This window comes from Cyprinus carpio, chromosome A24 (assembly GCF_018340385.1).
Source record: "Cyprinus carpio isolate SPL01 chromosome A24, ASM1834038v1, whole genome shotgun sequence".
Classification (NCBI taxonomy): domain Eukaryota; kingdom Metazoa; phylum Chordata; class Actinopteri; order Cypriniformes; family Cyprinidae; genus Cyprinus; species Cyprinus carpio.
The window spans coordinates 23,713,207-23,729,370 of NC_056595.1; the positions used below are offsets into that span (position 1 = coordinate 23,713,207).

Sequence of the window (16,164 nt, forward strand, 5' to 3'; positions counted from 1 at the left end):
AACATTGCGAGAAAGTTACATAAGTATTAACTCTAAGAATGTTTTGTCCTAACATTTATATAACTTTAAAAAAACATATTGAGAGTCCTGAGAAGGTTCCCTGTTAGCTGGGAATGTTCTCTGCACTTTGGCTTACATTCTGGCAAAGTTCTCTTAAAGTAACATTGGTAACACTTATTCACGTTTAACTACAAATGTTCCCTCAATAAATTCCTAATTTCCTCTTTATTAATAGTTAGTAAGGTAGTTTTTAAGTTTAGGTACTAGATTCAATCAAAGAGTGCAGCAGCCAATTGAACCAGGTGATAATTTCATAACAGCCCTGTATGCTCTTGCAGAAAACTGTACTCAAGAATACATCCATTCCAGTCACGGAAGACTCTGATTTGAATTTACAACATTCATTTTAACAAACAAACATGTTAGTACACACAAATAAAATTAAATAAAAACAATAATAAAAAAAAAAAAAAAAACCTTATAATTTTTCTCCCAAAGATGAACCCCGGCTGGCCGGCCATTGGTCCCTTTCTCTGTGTCAAGGCTGATTTATACTCGACGCGTCCGCAAGTTTGCTTGGGTGAGCGCAGAAAATAAGACGTCATCGCAGTGTTGCCGGAAGTTCGCTTTGAGTGCACGCAAACTCAGTTATTGTGGCGGAGTGCACAGTATTTTCTGAAACTTTCCTCATAGCTCTGCATCCGAACATGCACGAGTTCAGGGCGATTCTAGCTGAACATGCACGTCTGTGCCGGCGTTTTTGTGAAACAGAAGCAGTTTAATGTGAAGTTCAAACTCCATCAGATGCTTTTTGACGGAAAACTTTTTTTTTTTTTTTTTTTTTTTGGAAAAAAAATGTTTGCATAGTTTGTCCAAGGCTGCTTATTTGAGGTACGTTTTATTTATATTGTATAAAATAGAATAAGAATTCATTTAGATATTAATTATACAATATTTGCTTTCAGTTGTCTTGTGTTTGATGCGAAATACAGCCAATAGTTTAAGATTGTTTTAAGTATGTACATAAAGAAATTATTGATTCATCAACTCATTCACCGCAAGACTTATACTGGCAAATGACTTCTCACCGGAGATTCCCGATGGTTTTAGGGGACAATTACTCCTCGTCGCTCCCCTGTCTTTTCAAAGAATAGTACAACAGCGAACGCAACAAGTATAAAAGCCTTGTCCATTTGGGAAGGTCCGCTCGCAGTCAGCGGAGACTTGCGAAGCGGAGCCAGGTGAAAGTATAAATCCCGCTTAATTTTGTTTTTTGTCGTCTTCTAAATAATGCCGCGAGTGGGGCTTAAGGAAGTGATGTTGCCTGCGTCTGTGCAGTGCGACCTGATGGAGCCCTTGCTGAAGTGAGACACAGGAAACAGAAATACTGCAAAATAATAATAACGCGACTAAACAAGACAAAATAACCTTATAACATTTCGTTTCGTCTCATTTTGGTCAACGGAAATGAAGAGACATTTTAGCATAGTTTTTATTTTGTAAACCACATTTAGTCTTGTTTTTATTCGTCAACAATATTGCATTATACATTTAATTATAGTCATCGTCACATGACCAGCATTTACGTTGCGTCTCGTCTCATTTTTGTCACGTGATAAAGGTTCGTTGACGACGATATTTAGTCATAATTTTCATTGACGAAAGCAACACTATCTAAGAGACAGTACACTATCTGAGCAGATGCAGCTGGACAGAGACCTCACTCTTGAGAAAGCTATTAATATGGCATGACAATCAGAAGTTATTAAAAAACAGCAGACTGACTTAAGAGGTGAGTCAAAAAGTGGAGCTGCAATTTATGCAGTGGCTGCAAAAATGAATAAAATAAACAACCTGTCCTCCAACTAATACGCTCGTATAGGTCGTTTGTCCAAATCCCTGAAATACGACCCATCAGAGCGTATACTACAATTGCGCCCCTATCGGCAAAAGGTCGTGTTCATATTAATGTTTTGTACTCTTTTATTTGCACTGTGATTTGCGTTTCGTGTAGCTCAGTTGGTAGATTATTGCGTTATACCTTGATATGCAATCATGCTATCATGGGTTCGATCCCCGAGAATGGACGTGCACGTAAAATGTATATGCTCAAAAAATCATAATTTAGCATGATTTCTGTGAGGGTTAGGTTTAGGGGGTGGGGTTAGGTGTGGTCATTCGAACGAATAAGCCTCCTAGTAAAATATGTACGAATTACTGTGAGATCGGTGTAAAAAGTCCACACGTTGCATTTAAATAAACGTGCGTTTTGATTGGTAATGACGTTATACGTCATTTCATGACGACAGACGCAACGCGATACTGTCATTATTTTTACGCCCGCTAGAGGCCGCTTAACGTTAAAACGTAAAAATAGGTCATAATAAGGTGCTTGCACAAACGCCCTTTATGGTCGTTTTTTGTTGGAGGACAGGCTCAAAATAAAACAGCAGAATAAAACAGCAAAAAAGAAACCATCAAAATTCAAAAACAGCAGTTTTCCCAAGCATGTGTCAACATCTTCTCTGAACAAAAATGATAAAAGGCCCTGTCAAAGATGTGGAAAAACACCTGGTCATGGGAAATGGCAGTGCCTAGCCAAAGATGTTTCATGTCTCACCTGCGGAAAAAAGGGCACTACAGCAAGATGAATAAAACTGCCAAAACAGTGCATGCTATTGAAGCAGAGGAGTGCAATTAATCATCAGAGCCCTGGTTTTTAGGCACAGTAGAGCTTGGCTCGACAGTGTGGATTTAAACGTACTGTACTCGAAGTAGTGTCAAGGCCTAGGTATGGAACGCCAGCCCTACACCATCAAGCTTAAACTGAATGTGACTCCATTCTCCTGGACAACCCCTAGGAGAGTTCCATTTCCTTTGTTGAAAATGGTTCAAAAGGAGTTAGAGACCAATCTGTCGGACCAATCAGCCAAATATAGAACATTTATAACACCATTTGGAAGATTTTTTTTTCCAGTAGGCTGCCGTTTGGAATTGTTTCAGCACCAGAGCATTTTCAGAGATGCATGTCGATGGTCATAGAAAGACTGTCTGGTGTTGTGTGCCATGTAGATGATCTGCTCATCTGGGGTGAGTCCCAGGCTCAGCATGACGAGAGACTGCACACATTGTTAGCCAGGATTGAAAAAGCTGGCATCACACTGAATTTGGAGAAGTGTGAGTTTGGGCAGACAGGAGGTCAAGTTTCTGGGTCATATAATTTCAGAGAGCGTGGTGACACCTGATCCAGACAAGACTAGAACAGTGCTGAAGATGAAAGAGCCATCCACCATCAATAAAATTTGCAGCTTCCTTGGTATGGTAAACTAATTAGGTAAATTCACACCATGCCTTGCAGAGAAGGACAGGCCACTGAGGGACCTTCTTTCAAAAAGAATATCTTTTTACAAACCAGACAAATAACTGAAACTGTCTACTGACACATCATCATATGGCCGTGGTGCAGTTCTTCTACAGAAAGAGGCGGAGGTTTGGAAACCAGTGGCTTATGTGTCACGTTCACTTACTCCCACAGAGCAATGGTACACCAGGTTGAAAAGGAGGCCTAAGGTCTGACCTGGGGATGTGAAAGGTTTAAAGACTTTCTTATAGGACATCACTTCCATCTGGAGACAGACCACAAACCTCTGGTGAGCCTGCTGGGTATTCAAGAGTTAGCAAAACTTCCTCCAAGAATTCAGAGATTCCGCAAGAGATTGATGAGGTACAATTACACAATCACACATACAACTGGCAAGATGTTGGTGACAGCTGACACTTTGTTTCATTCACCAGTAAGCAGCCTGGGAGAACACGATTCTGATGCTAACTTGATGGAAGACACAAACATCTATGTAGAGACTGTTGTAGGGTGCATGCCATCCAGCCCTACCTATTTGGCAAAACTCAGAGAACAGCTGAAAATGGACCCCACCTGTTCTGAGGTGATGGAGCGATGCCAGGAAGGTAAGGGAAATTCTGGGCTTAAAGAGCAGTTGTCACAGTCCATGATGGTCTTCTATAAAAGGGATACCCGCTGGTTATACCCACTGATATGTGCAACACAAGTCCTAAAGAAGTTGCACGATGGACACCAGGGGGTTGATAGATGTCGACAGCGTGGCCGGGTCTAAGTGGACAGATAAATGACCTTGTTCAAAACTGCACAACATATATTAAAGAACGAGTCAATCCAACTGATGTTTTAATGCCCTCTGATTTTCCAACCAGACCGTGGCTTAAGCTGGGTGCTGACTTGTTTTCATACATGGAAGCACTTATTTATTGGTAGTGGACTATTTTTCCAGATTTGTGGAGATTGCCAAATTAAGCCCTGCGAGATCAGATGATGTAATAGTAAACTTGAAGTCTATGTTTTCATGGCATGGAATTCCAGAGTTCCTTTTTTCAGATAATGGACCTCAATTTTCCAGCCAGACATTTTAAAGTTTGGCGGCGGACTATGGCTTCAGTCACTTCACCAGTAGCCCATAATTTGCTCAAATCAATGGAGAAGCTGAGTGCCATGTTCAGATGGTAAAACATCTTCTCAGCAAAGCAAAGGACTCCTATTTGGCAATGCTGGCTTACAGAACAACACAGCTGCCAGATGTCTACAGCACTGCTCAGCTCCTAATGGGGCGAAGGCTACGCACACCAATACCACAGCATCACTCGCTTCTGATTCCGAGCCTCCCTGATTACACTTCTGTTGTAGCAAAGGAAAAGGGAATAAGAGAGAAGTAGGCTGCAAGTTACAACACACGTCACCGCGCAAGACAACTCAGTCACCTTTCCTCAGGTCAGAGAGTTTGGATCACAGACACGAAGACTGAGGGTACCGTGGTAGCACCCCATTCAGCACCTCATTCTAGCTTAGTGGAAAGCCCTCAAGGCACCATCTGACTGAACAGATATCATCTTGTTCCAATGCTGAACATTGAACCATGGGATGAAAGTTTCCCAAAAACTGGTGATCAAACAGAAGAGGGGGAGCACTCCCTGGAATCATCAACAGCTCAAACGGTCCAAACTCCTGGGGTATACAAAACACCATCAGGAAGGACTGTGATTCAGCCAAAGAGACTAGACCTTAAAATTTCTGAAAGTTATAGTGCGGGTTTCACATACAGTGAATTAAAAAAAAAAGAAGGGAAAAAGTTAGATGTTGCATGGGGAAAAAAATACTAGTTCAATTATTAGTGATTAATGATGGGGTTAAGTTCAAAAGTAATTCTGGGGGATAATTAATAGTCATGTTATTGGCTTACTGTTTCAAGTGTTGTTAGAAGGGGAGATGTGGTGTGATTATTATGTGTTTGTTTTGGGGCTCTAAGAAAGTGGGGCTGGGAGGAGTCAAGGGAGAGAACTCTTTTTGTTTAAGAACACGACAAGTTTCGATTCTGCTCATGGAGTCATGAGAAAGTTATGGAGTTTGAGTAGTAGTTTCATAAGACAGGTTTTTCAAGAATACATTATGATTGTAAAAAGTATGTCAAGTCAAGTCAGGTTGAGCTTTATTGTCATTCCACTACATGTGAGGACATACAGTGGATCGAAATGTTGTGCCTCACAGGATCATGGTGCTACATAAATATAGACATACAACAATGAAGTAAAACAGTATAAACCTAAACACAGCTAACCTATGATATACTTTATATAAATAATAATCTATACATAAACTAGAGAATACAAACTGTACCAATGCTTCACATAAATACTTTACATGTGCAAAGGGAAAGTCAAGCAGCTGACTGGGGAACAGTGCAAGATGATTTGTAGCGCATGAGCAAAAACATACATATTTTGAGTTATTTGTAAACAACAGTGTGTGTGAAAAATGTCTAGTGCACATAGCGGAGAGTGTGTTACTACAGGTGGTTTGTACAGGCCCACTCACCTGTGTGTAGCACACTTCAAATATTATTATGTTTTGTGTGTGTGTAGTAGATTGTGTAGTACAATTTACAAAAACAAAACAAAATCTACAACACTGGAACTGAGAAAATGTGTATTTTTTGTTTGATTTGATACATGTTTTCTCTGATTCTGAGAATAATTATGTGAAACCAGTCTGTCACAAGACAGATCACAGTCTAATGGAGCTGATTTGACTCCTGACTCAGTTCTGAGCTCATGTGTAGTTCTGTGTTTGGTCACTGTGTGTCAGTAGTGAGTGATAGTGTTTGAGCAGCTGCAGCATCAGTTCAGTCACTGTGACTCTGACTGACCAAGGTTTTTGTATGACTCTGTATCACTGTGTGAACATTTTTACAGTTGATGGCTTGTCTGACAGTAATAATGTGCAGCATCTTCAGTCTGGACTCCACTGATACATTAACATTTAGTAATTTAGCAGATGCTTTTATCCAAAGTGACTTACAAATGAGGACAATCGAAGCAATCAAAAACAACAAAAGAGCAATGATATTTAAGTGCTATAACAAGTCTCAGTTAGCTTAAATGCAGTACACGTAGCAAGGGCTTTTAAATAATATAATAAATAAAAAGAAAACAGATAGAATAGAAAAAGGATAGAGCAAGCTAGTGTTAGAGGTATTTTTTATAATTGTATAATAAATGTAAAGAAAATAGATAGAATACAATAAGATTTTTTTTTTTTTAAAAGAATAGAAATAGAATAGTGAGTGCTAAAGTTAGAGGGTCAAATAAAGATGGAAGAAATGTGTTTTAACCCGATTCTTGAAGATGGCTAAGGACTTAGCTGCTTGGATTGAGTTGGGCAGGTCATTCCACCAGGAGGGAACATTTAATTTAAAAGTCTTTAAAAGTGACTTTGTGCTTCTTTGGGAAGGCACAATCAAGCGACGTTCACTTGCAGAATGCAAGCTTCTAGAGGGCACATAAGTCTGAAGTAATAAATTTAGGGTAAAGGGGTGCAGAGCCAGTGATGGTTTTGTATGCAAACATCAATGCCTTGAATTTTATGCGAGCAGCTATTGGTAGCCAGTGCAAATTGATAAACAGAGGTGTGACGTGTATTCTTTTCAGCTCATTCAAAATTAATCTTGCTGCTGCGTTCTGGATTAATTGTTAAGGTTTTATAGAACTGTCTGGAAGCATGGAAGCCAAGAGAGCATTGCAATAGTCCAGCCTGGACAGAACAAGAGCTTGAACAAGGAGTTGTGCAGCATGTGCCGAAAGAAAGGGCCTGATCTTCTTAATGTTGAATAAAGCAATTCTGCATGATCGGACAGTTTTAGCAATGTGGTCTGAGAAAGTCAGCTGATCATCAATCATAACTCCAAGGTTTCTGGCTGTTTTTGAAGGAGTTATGGTTGATGTGCCTAACTTGATTGTACATTGGTAACTTGATACATGGAGTATAGCCACATAATACTGCCATCATCTAAATCAATATGGTGATGAAAGTCCTTTTTGTTGATTGTCGATTCAGTTCTAGTGAAAAACAGTTGTTGATCATGTTTCATGTTTGACAGAGTTATAAACACATGCAGAGCACTGAAAGTGTGTCGCTCATGTATAACAGACTCTTTATGCAAATGCTGCAGTAGTGAACAATTTTAAGTTGTTCTGTTTCAGTGAACAGGAAAATAAACTGAGATCACTGGAAACTTCACTGACAGATGTGTTATTATGTTTGTTATGTAACTGATATAACTCCCAATACCTGAACCAAGCAAACAGACTGATTCAATAATTCATGACACTATATTCAGAATATGAATATGTGCTTGTGTAGGGCATTAAAGTGATGTCTAGTGGTTCCACGCAAGCTGTAACAACTAAATAAAGTACTTTATCACTTGTGATGTCATCTAACTAACTACTTGTAATGATTGTGTGCGGGGGGATTGTAGAAGATAGGCAATGTGATGTAGGAACTATTTTACACCAGGGATACACCCCTATCATTCTACAGTTTAATAACACCATACTGGGGCATTAGGACCCACTCTGAGCACAGGATGAGCTCCACCTGCTGGCCACTAACACCTCTTCCAGCAGCAACCTGGTCTTCCCCGAAAGTCTCCCATCCAAGTACTGACCAGACTCAACCCTGCTTAGCTTCAGTGTGTGTGCAGGAGAAAGCTGCAGGATGATGCTGCTGGCTTGTGTTTACACAAAAGTGTGGTCAAGACCACTGAAGAGCCATGCAGAAAAATCCTCCATTTAAAAGTACTTGTCAGTGTTCATGTGTGTCCACACTACTGAGTGTTAAAGAAACACTGAAGCAGGGTTGGAGTGCATGCTGGGAGACATGGGTGAGTTTTTTACTATGGTGGCACCCAGCATGCATTGCAGCATGAAGCTTTTGATTGATTGTCACCACTGTTGAGATTAGTGATGGGAGAAACAAAGCTTTTCAAAAATTAAAAGCAAATGTTTTGCTAAATGAGTCACTGTTTTGAAATAGAGTGTTCTGGTGACGTCTACTGTTTGATATGTTGTAAATGCAATAAAAACATGCATAAAAATGCCTTTCACAAACCAATTGCAAGTGTTTTATTAGAAGTGTTATCTATTAGGTGTGACGAAAAATCGAATAAAATTAAATACTTTTAAATATGAAGTGTCTTTATGACTGACTTCCAACCACTGCTTTATATGAAATTAACTGAACTCCACAAACAACATTACCAGCTTCACTTATTTCTAACCAGCTTGACTTTATTTCTGTCATACATTGTCACTAAGAATTAACATTTAAATGGGTTTAGAAATTGATGTTTTTATTAAAAATAATGTAGTTTAGTTTGAAGTCACCATTATGGCGATTATTGTCACCCTTAGTTGTGCTCTTGACCCTTGGTTTATAATATTAGTTTCCCTCTGGTTATTAAACAGATCAGCTCTGAATATGACAAAACAACTAAAAAAAGCAAATAAGACAATTCAGCTGTTTAATTTATTCATGCTGCAATGCATGCTGGGAGTCATAGTTTTGCACTATGATAGCAGCACGCATGCATCACGGCACAAAACTTTTTGTTGATTATCACCACTGTTTAGATTCTCACGCTAATTCTTGATGTCTGTGTGTCTAAATGATACAGTAGCTCAAAACTTTCTAAGCACAAGGTGTTTCTAAATTCATTTAGATCATCATGTTAAATTAATAGAAGATAATCTAAACAGTCAGATATTAAACACTGGATTAGTTTAATAAGTCAGATTACATGGTTATAATGATGAATACGTAATATCTCTTGGTTTTTCTTGCCATAAATAATGTGCTCACTACAGTTCAAGAAAAACAAAGGTTGAAAAGTCAAAGGGCCCATTACTAATTACTAATTACGAACTACTAAGCACTAATCACCATAATGGTGACTTCAAATGATACATTTTCAATAAAACATCAACATGTAAACCTCTGTAATACCCAAATTAGAACTTTTGTAGACATATGAAATGAAATTAAAACAGTCAATCTGGTTAGTAATTAGGGAAGCTGGTAATGCTGTTTGTGAAGTCGTTAACCCTCTGGAGTCGACCAATGAGGATACGCATTTTGTGGCATCTTCTCCTGATAACCCCGAAAAGAACTTAAATTTCACTTTTATTTTTGATCATATATAAGAGCAATACATCATTCGGATCTGTAAAGGGTCTACTTTTATTTGTATACACACATAATAACAACAAAACTTTGTCCATTTACAAAATAAAGAAAACAAACAGGGTGCGCTGTCTGTAACTCAGCAAATAATCAACAAAACGACATGAGAGATATATCTATAGAAAGCTTGACATGTCTTCTTTTAAACTAACATTTTTATCAAAAACAAATATTCTATGATAAAGTAATCCAAATTAACACAATGCGATGTAAAGTCATTCACGTCTCCCTTCATTATATCTAATGCGACCACGTGTTGAGCTCGCTATTGATATTACAATAGACAATGTGAAGCTCGTGGTGTGTAAACGCTCACATTACAGCAAACAAAGCAGCGAGACTGTTCTTCAAGTCTTTTCAATTTTACTTTTGGCTTTGCACTGAAAAGAATAAGACATATTTCACCCCAAGAAGACGCGCTGAGAGAAATAAGCTTTGGATTACCTCAGAAAAAATAATGAAGCGGCTTGATCCAGCAGAGATCAAAAACTTGAGTAAGTCTATTTTATTTTTATTAATCTACTTGTATTAGTTTTTACATAACTTGTACACATTTTACTAGTTAGGCTTTTTCCAAACTATAATTCCTGACTAAATGTATAATCAAGTGAAACATTATGAAGTTTCATTCACATCATCTAAATGTTTCATGATGCCAGGAAGTTTTTTTCTTCTTTTTATATTCTATAACATAGACAGCAAAACGATATAAAAGTAATATGAGTTATAATGTTGCTAGTTTAACCTCTTAGCCTGCACCCCGACGTCGGCGTCCTCAACTCCGCGTGTTCGCATGTGTCAATATTTACGAATAGATTAAATGAAACGGGACAAATTTAATCTTGACAAACTATATATCACTATAAAGATCTAAGCCTCAAGCATCGACGACAGATGACTGTTTTTCAATGGAAAGCTTATAAAGAATGTATTTGCTACATTTGTGTAAGCAGTACACATCAAAACATGAAGAATGAAAACGCTTACGTTTCAGTTCTTCAGGGACAGAATTGTTTGTGTTCGTTATGGAATAACTCACGCTCAGAAACTGTGTCTTGGTAGTAAAAAAACAGCATGGTTTTGTAGCGTACAGTGTCACACTGCTTTTTCTTTATTTGTTTTATTTTTCAACATTTTTCATATATGTGTGAGTGTGTTTTATGTTGAATGTGACTGTATATGCATGATTACCATCTGTTTGAGCGCAAATCAGCTCACTATTACTGTGTAATCATGGCTATTAATGTGAACGCCATCTATATTAATAGAGTGCGATTTATTGACTTTATGGTGCATTTGTATTATTACCATCTCTATAACTGGCCATCAGCACATATTTTCATTGTAATTCATTGTAAATTCTGCATTTCTATCAATCTCAGGATGTTCTGTAATTGGCATACAAAGTTAAATCGTTTTTATTTTTCTTATTTTTCTTTAAATTAAATTTATAAATGTATGCATTTAGCAGCCGCTTTTATCCAAAGCGACTTACAGTGCATTCAGGCTATCAATTTTTACCTATCATGTGTTCCCGGCAATGCTCTACCACTTGAGCTACAGGAACAATTTTCTTATTCAAATTATTCTCATTGTATTTTTTTAGTGCTCAAATAAATTACTTATATGATGTCTAAGTTTCTGTCTAGTGTTTTATAATGAAAAAAAATATGCAGTGGTATGTTTAATGACTAAAATAGTTTGTAGAACCCTTCAATACAGTTACAATATTTTTTACAATATACAATATTTTTACAATATAAATTCCAAAAAAAAAAAAAAATTATATGGGGGTAGGGGCTAGACATAGTCTCAAGAAAAAGGTTGCATGAATCTCATTTTTCATGGTATCTCCTTCAGATTTGAAATATAAACTCTTGAGACATTTGCTTTCAACCCATTAATTTTCTAGATTGCTCCAGGACTGATTTCATGTATTTTTATATCAAATAAAAAAATTCAGTTTGGTAAAAAAAAAATTTCAGGGCACTTCAGTGTCTATAACTTTTAATATTTTTGAGCATTATCAACTCTGATGTATTCATTTGATGTTTGCGTTTGTCCGAGGTATAAATGTATCAAATAAGCTGTAAATATCACTGATAATAAATGTGGTAACTGTGTTCTTTTTTCCCATATAAATTACTACTACTATCAGTGACCATCACAATAATGTTAATAATGTAGTTTATTTGTGTAAACAGCATGTTTACTTTTTTATTTTAGATGTGAAGTTAAAATTGCAAAAGAATCTTATGCAAAATGAGCCAATGCAAATAAGAAGCCCACTCAGGAACCTGAAACACTGACAAAGTGAGACACACACTCCTATGAGACTCTTTAAAAAATGTTTATGTCCTTCAGAGCATGTAAACAATACACACATTGGAAACGCTATGTATGTGATGTTCATTTATGTCTTTCAACATGACACTTATTTATCATGTTTTTGTAAAGAATTGAACTTCTGCTCACCAAGCCTGCATTTATTTGATCCAAAATACATAAAGTTGCATTTGCTAAAGCAGTAATACTGTGAAATATTTTTACTATTTCAAATAACTGCTTTCTATTTGAATATATTTTAAAATTAAATTTATTCCTGTGATCAAAGCTACATTTTCAGCATCGTTACTCCAGTCTTCCTCCAAGTATAACAATATACACTATGCCATTCAAAAGCTTAGAGTCGGTATATATAGAAATTAAAAATTGTATTTAGCCACACATGATGATAAATACAATAATAATGTTACAAATGATGCTGTTCTTTCAATTCATCAAAAAAAAAACCTGAAAAAATTATTCTCAGCTGTTCAGCATTAATAATAATAATAATAATAATATATTGTTAAAATTATTTTTTTTTTTTTTTTGAGTAGCAAATCAGAATATTAGATTTATTTCTAAAGGATCATGTGAGTAATGATGCTGAAAAGTCAGCTTTGAAAGTCAGCTTTGTTGTTCCTAATAAACTGTTTAACTGCACTTGCAAGTGAATCTCAAGTTATTTTGTGGGATAATTAAATGTATTCTAAATAAACTACAAACATAAAAATATATACATTTATTTTGTCCTCACATTCTTTCCTTACAATCTTCCCTCTCAGTCACACACCTGACCGAAAGGCTCATTATGCAGCTCATTATGCAGGCCTAATCACACTAATATCGATGGTCAATCACGACTACTCGCATATGCCCTTTCGAAACAAAAAGTGTCTTAGAAAATTTAAATCAATCTAATGTTTTCTGTGAGTGAGTAAACAAGAGGATTCTCACATAATTTTGAAGCAAAGATTGTAGGCTACAAACTCCAGGTTTGACAGTCTTGTGAACAAATGTTCTGTATGTGTTTTATGACCTTATTTCAGTGACTTCAAAATTGTAGTTTTTCACTAACCACGCTTAAACGTTGTTTTCTCAAAAACACATTCTCATTCATACATGCTATTTACATATTATTGTAGCCCACAGTGTTTTCAGACTTTAACCATGTATATGTTTATAAGCAACTGAAAAAAGCACAAAAGTCAGGGCATGTCAAAATTTCTCCAGGCCCGCAAAAAACCCTTAGACCTCAGAGGGTTAGTTATCCTCTGCTGAGATCTTGAGAGATTCAGTGTCTACATTTACTTCAGTTTATTTCTAAGGCTGTGGCTGGAAGTCATTTGTAGTCTTTGTCTATCTCTTTTTTTCTGTTCTTCTTGTTCCTCCTTCAGTGATTCTGCTTATTAACAGCAGGTGTTTGTTACTAATCACTCAATTTATCTCTTAATTATCACATTAACTGCACTATTGATTGGTCTTGGTTTTGGAAGTCTGGTCTTGACTACATGCCTGATTTCTTTGCAACATTTTATAAATGAGGCCCCAGGTGTCATCTTACAGGATGCTGAATGCAAATAAGATGCACTAAAACAAGCTCCATGAAACCACATGCGATAAGATATGATAAAAGTTTCTATTTGCATTGCTGGTAAGAGAAACTCCCCCAGAGTGAAAACTAGAGTAAACAAAACAAAAACACAAATAATACAAAAACAACACAAAAAACAACAAAAACAAAAATCACACAAATCATATCTTTGTGATACTACTAAATGTTTTTTTGCAAGAGTTTTAAACTAGGTATTGAGACACACCAACACACAACAATGGTAACAATCAAGAAAATATTCAGATAAACAGATTATCTCTGAACATCATAAAACAAGCTACTAAAAGTCACAACAAAAAACATAAAAAATAAAAGCAAACAGTTAAGAGTTCAAGAAAACAAAAGGACAATTCAGCTGCATAATTTGTTCATGCTACAATGCATGCTGGGAGTTTTGTACCATGCTGGGACCCAGCGTGCATTGCAGCATGAAGCTTTTTGCTGATGGTCACCATTGTTGAGATTCATATACTGATTGTTGATGTCCGTGTGTGTCACTTTTTTATTTTATTTTATTTAGCCTTTATTTAACCAGGTAAGTCAGTTGAGAACCAGTGCTCATTTACATTGATGATCTGGGCAAAAGCATGCATTACTTAGAAGCTTATTTTGTATATGCTTTTAAATATTTTCTTAATAATTGATTGCTGAGTTGGACTAACTGCTTAAACTTCTGTAGCAGAGAGTTGGTAATGCAAAATTCGCGCACGCACACACACACACACACACACACACACACACACACACACACACACACACACACACACACACACACACACACACACACATATATATATATTATTAGTGCACAACACTAATAATCAATGATTATACTTTAGATGAGATCAGGAAATCAGGCCACTTAATGATTATATTACCATCAATAGATACCCAGTATTATCTGATCTCAGTTTATATTGGCTTTCTTTTCTGCTGTAAATGTGTATTATTAAAAGAAAACAAAATGAAATGTCCAACTAAAGCACCAAACTAAACATTAATCCATATAATGGTGACTTTAAACAAGAAACATTACAGTTAAATCAAAATTAATTTTCAATTAGGTATACTGCTTAAAAAACATTCAGAAACATTTTCAAATGTTTCAGCCCAGTCCAGTTATTTGCAAATGCAGGCTCAATTGGGAATGTTTACGGTTTTTATGCAAAGTCACTCTGTGAATAAGTTGTTGTTAGAGGTCAGACTGTAGAGCTCAGGATCAGATCAGGACCATCAGTGGACAGGAGAGTATTGTGGGCAAAGTGAGTTTTTACCTTCAGTTGATTTATCTGAAGAGTATAGTTTTTCTTTCTGGTTCCTTTCAGGTTGTTAATTGATGATGTTTTCATTACTCCAAAAGGTCTTGACTGGACCTAAGATTGACAACCAGCGAATCAACAAGCAGCAGATGTGAGATGAATACACTGTGGCTGCCACTTCTCCTGAGTAAGTCTGTAAACCTGACAGAGGTTTATGTGTCATAATTTTGTGGAAATAATTATACAATACCATTCAAAAATTTGGGGTGAAGACTTTTTTATTTCAAAAAAAGAAAAGAAAGAAGGTAATACTTCTATCCAGCAAGGATGCATTAAAATTGACCAATAAATGTTGTTCTTTTAAACTTTCTGTTCATTAAAGAGTCCTGAAAAAAGTTATCATTGTCTCCACAAAAATATGACAGCAAAATAATTTTTGACTGTTATTAATAAGAAATGTTTCTTGAGCAGCAAATCAGCATATATGAATGATTTCTGAAGGATTATGTGACACTGAAGACCGAAGTGATGATGCTGAAAATTCAGCTTTGATCACATAAATAAATTCTATTTTAAAATATACTACAATAGAAATCAGCTACTTAATTACTACTTACATAATTAATATTTTACATTATTTCCATTTTACCCTTTTTTTTTTTTTGACCAAATGCAGCTTTGGTGAACAGATTAGATTTTCAATTACGTTAGCAAATCCTAATTATTCCAAACTTTTCACTAGTAGTGTATGTATACCACTTTATTTGAGGAATATAACATATTAAGAGGACATCTTGCATGTTTCTTAAAACGTTTCTAAAGTTTCAAGTAAATATTCATTTACTGGCATGAGTGGACAGTTGTGCACCTGTTCCTCTTTTATTTAATTTTCATATCTTTTGCATTTACATCCCTAAAAAAACTTTCTGGAAAACCCCCTGGCTCACCTGAGATTTGCATAACCAAGCCTAGATGATGAGCGATAGTCCATATATTTGCAATGATTTTACAGTAACATCGGTAACATTTTCGATGAAGCCTGTATTTATAATACATTATGGGGGATTCGTAAGGCATTATAATGAATGCATAATGCATTATTAAAAACCTTATAATATGTTATATCATCTCATGAATATTCATAAGAACAGTTTTAATATATAATAATTTTTACTTATTTGTAGTTATAGCTTTTAAGAGTATGATGATTTATAACACAATGAACTTGTTGCATCCACTTTTACAATTGATTATATTTCTCATAGTTATAATGTATTATACGTCTCTTGTCTTGCTATTTTTCTAATGCTACTTTACTTAAAGCGGTCAAAGACCACTTATAAGTAATAATAATAACT

General features: G+C 36.0%; 1 protein-coding gene and 1 pseudogene across 2 annotated transcripts in view; one reads left to right on the forward strand and one right to left on the reverse strand.

Moving 5' to 3' along the window:
* LOC109059609 (receptor-type tyrosine-protein phosphatase eta-like) overlaps window positions 1-16,164 on the forward strand; it is a 188,846-nt gene that overhangs the window by 160,885 nt on the left and 11,797 nt on the right. Inside the window, exons 1-2 of one of the 2 annotated variants that reach the window (XM_042714829.1) lie at window positions 14,712-14,809; window positions 14,908-14,993. The exons of the other annotated variant lie outside the window; for it this stretch is intronic. Of the exons in view, the coding sequence (XP_042570763.1) occupies window positions 14,963-14,993 (31 nt within the window). The 5' untranslated portion in view covers window positions 14,712-14,809; window positions 14,908-14,962. Of the gene's footprint in view, window positions 1-14,711; window positions 14,810-14,907; window positions 14,994-16,164 lie in introns of those variants that run through there. 2 annotated transcript variants of the gene reach the window in all.
* Window positions 1-16,164, reverse strand: part of LOC109057198 — a 318,686-nt pseudogene that overhangs the window by 105,408 nt on the left and 197,114 nt on the right.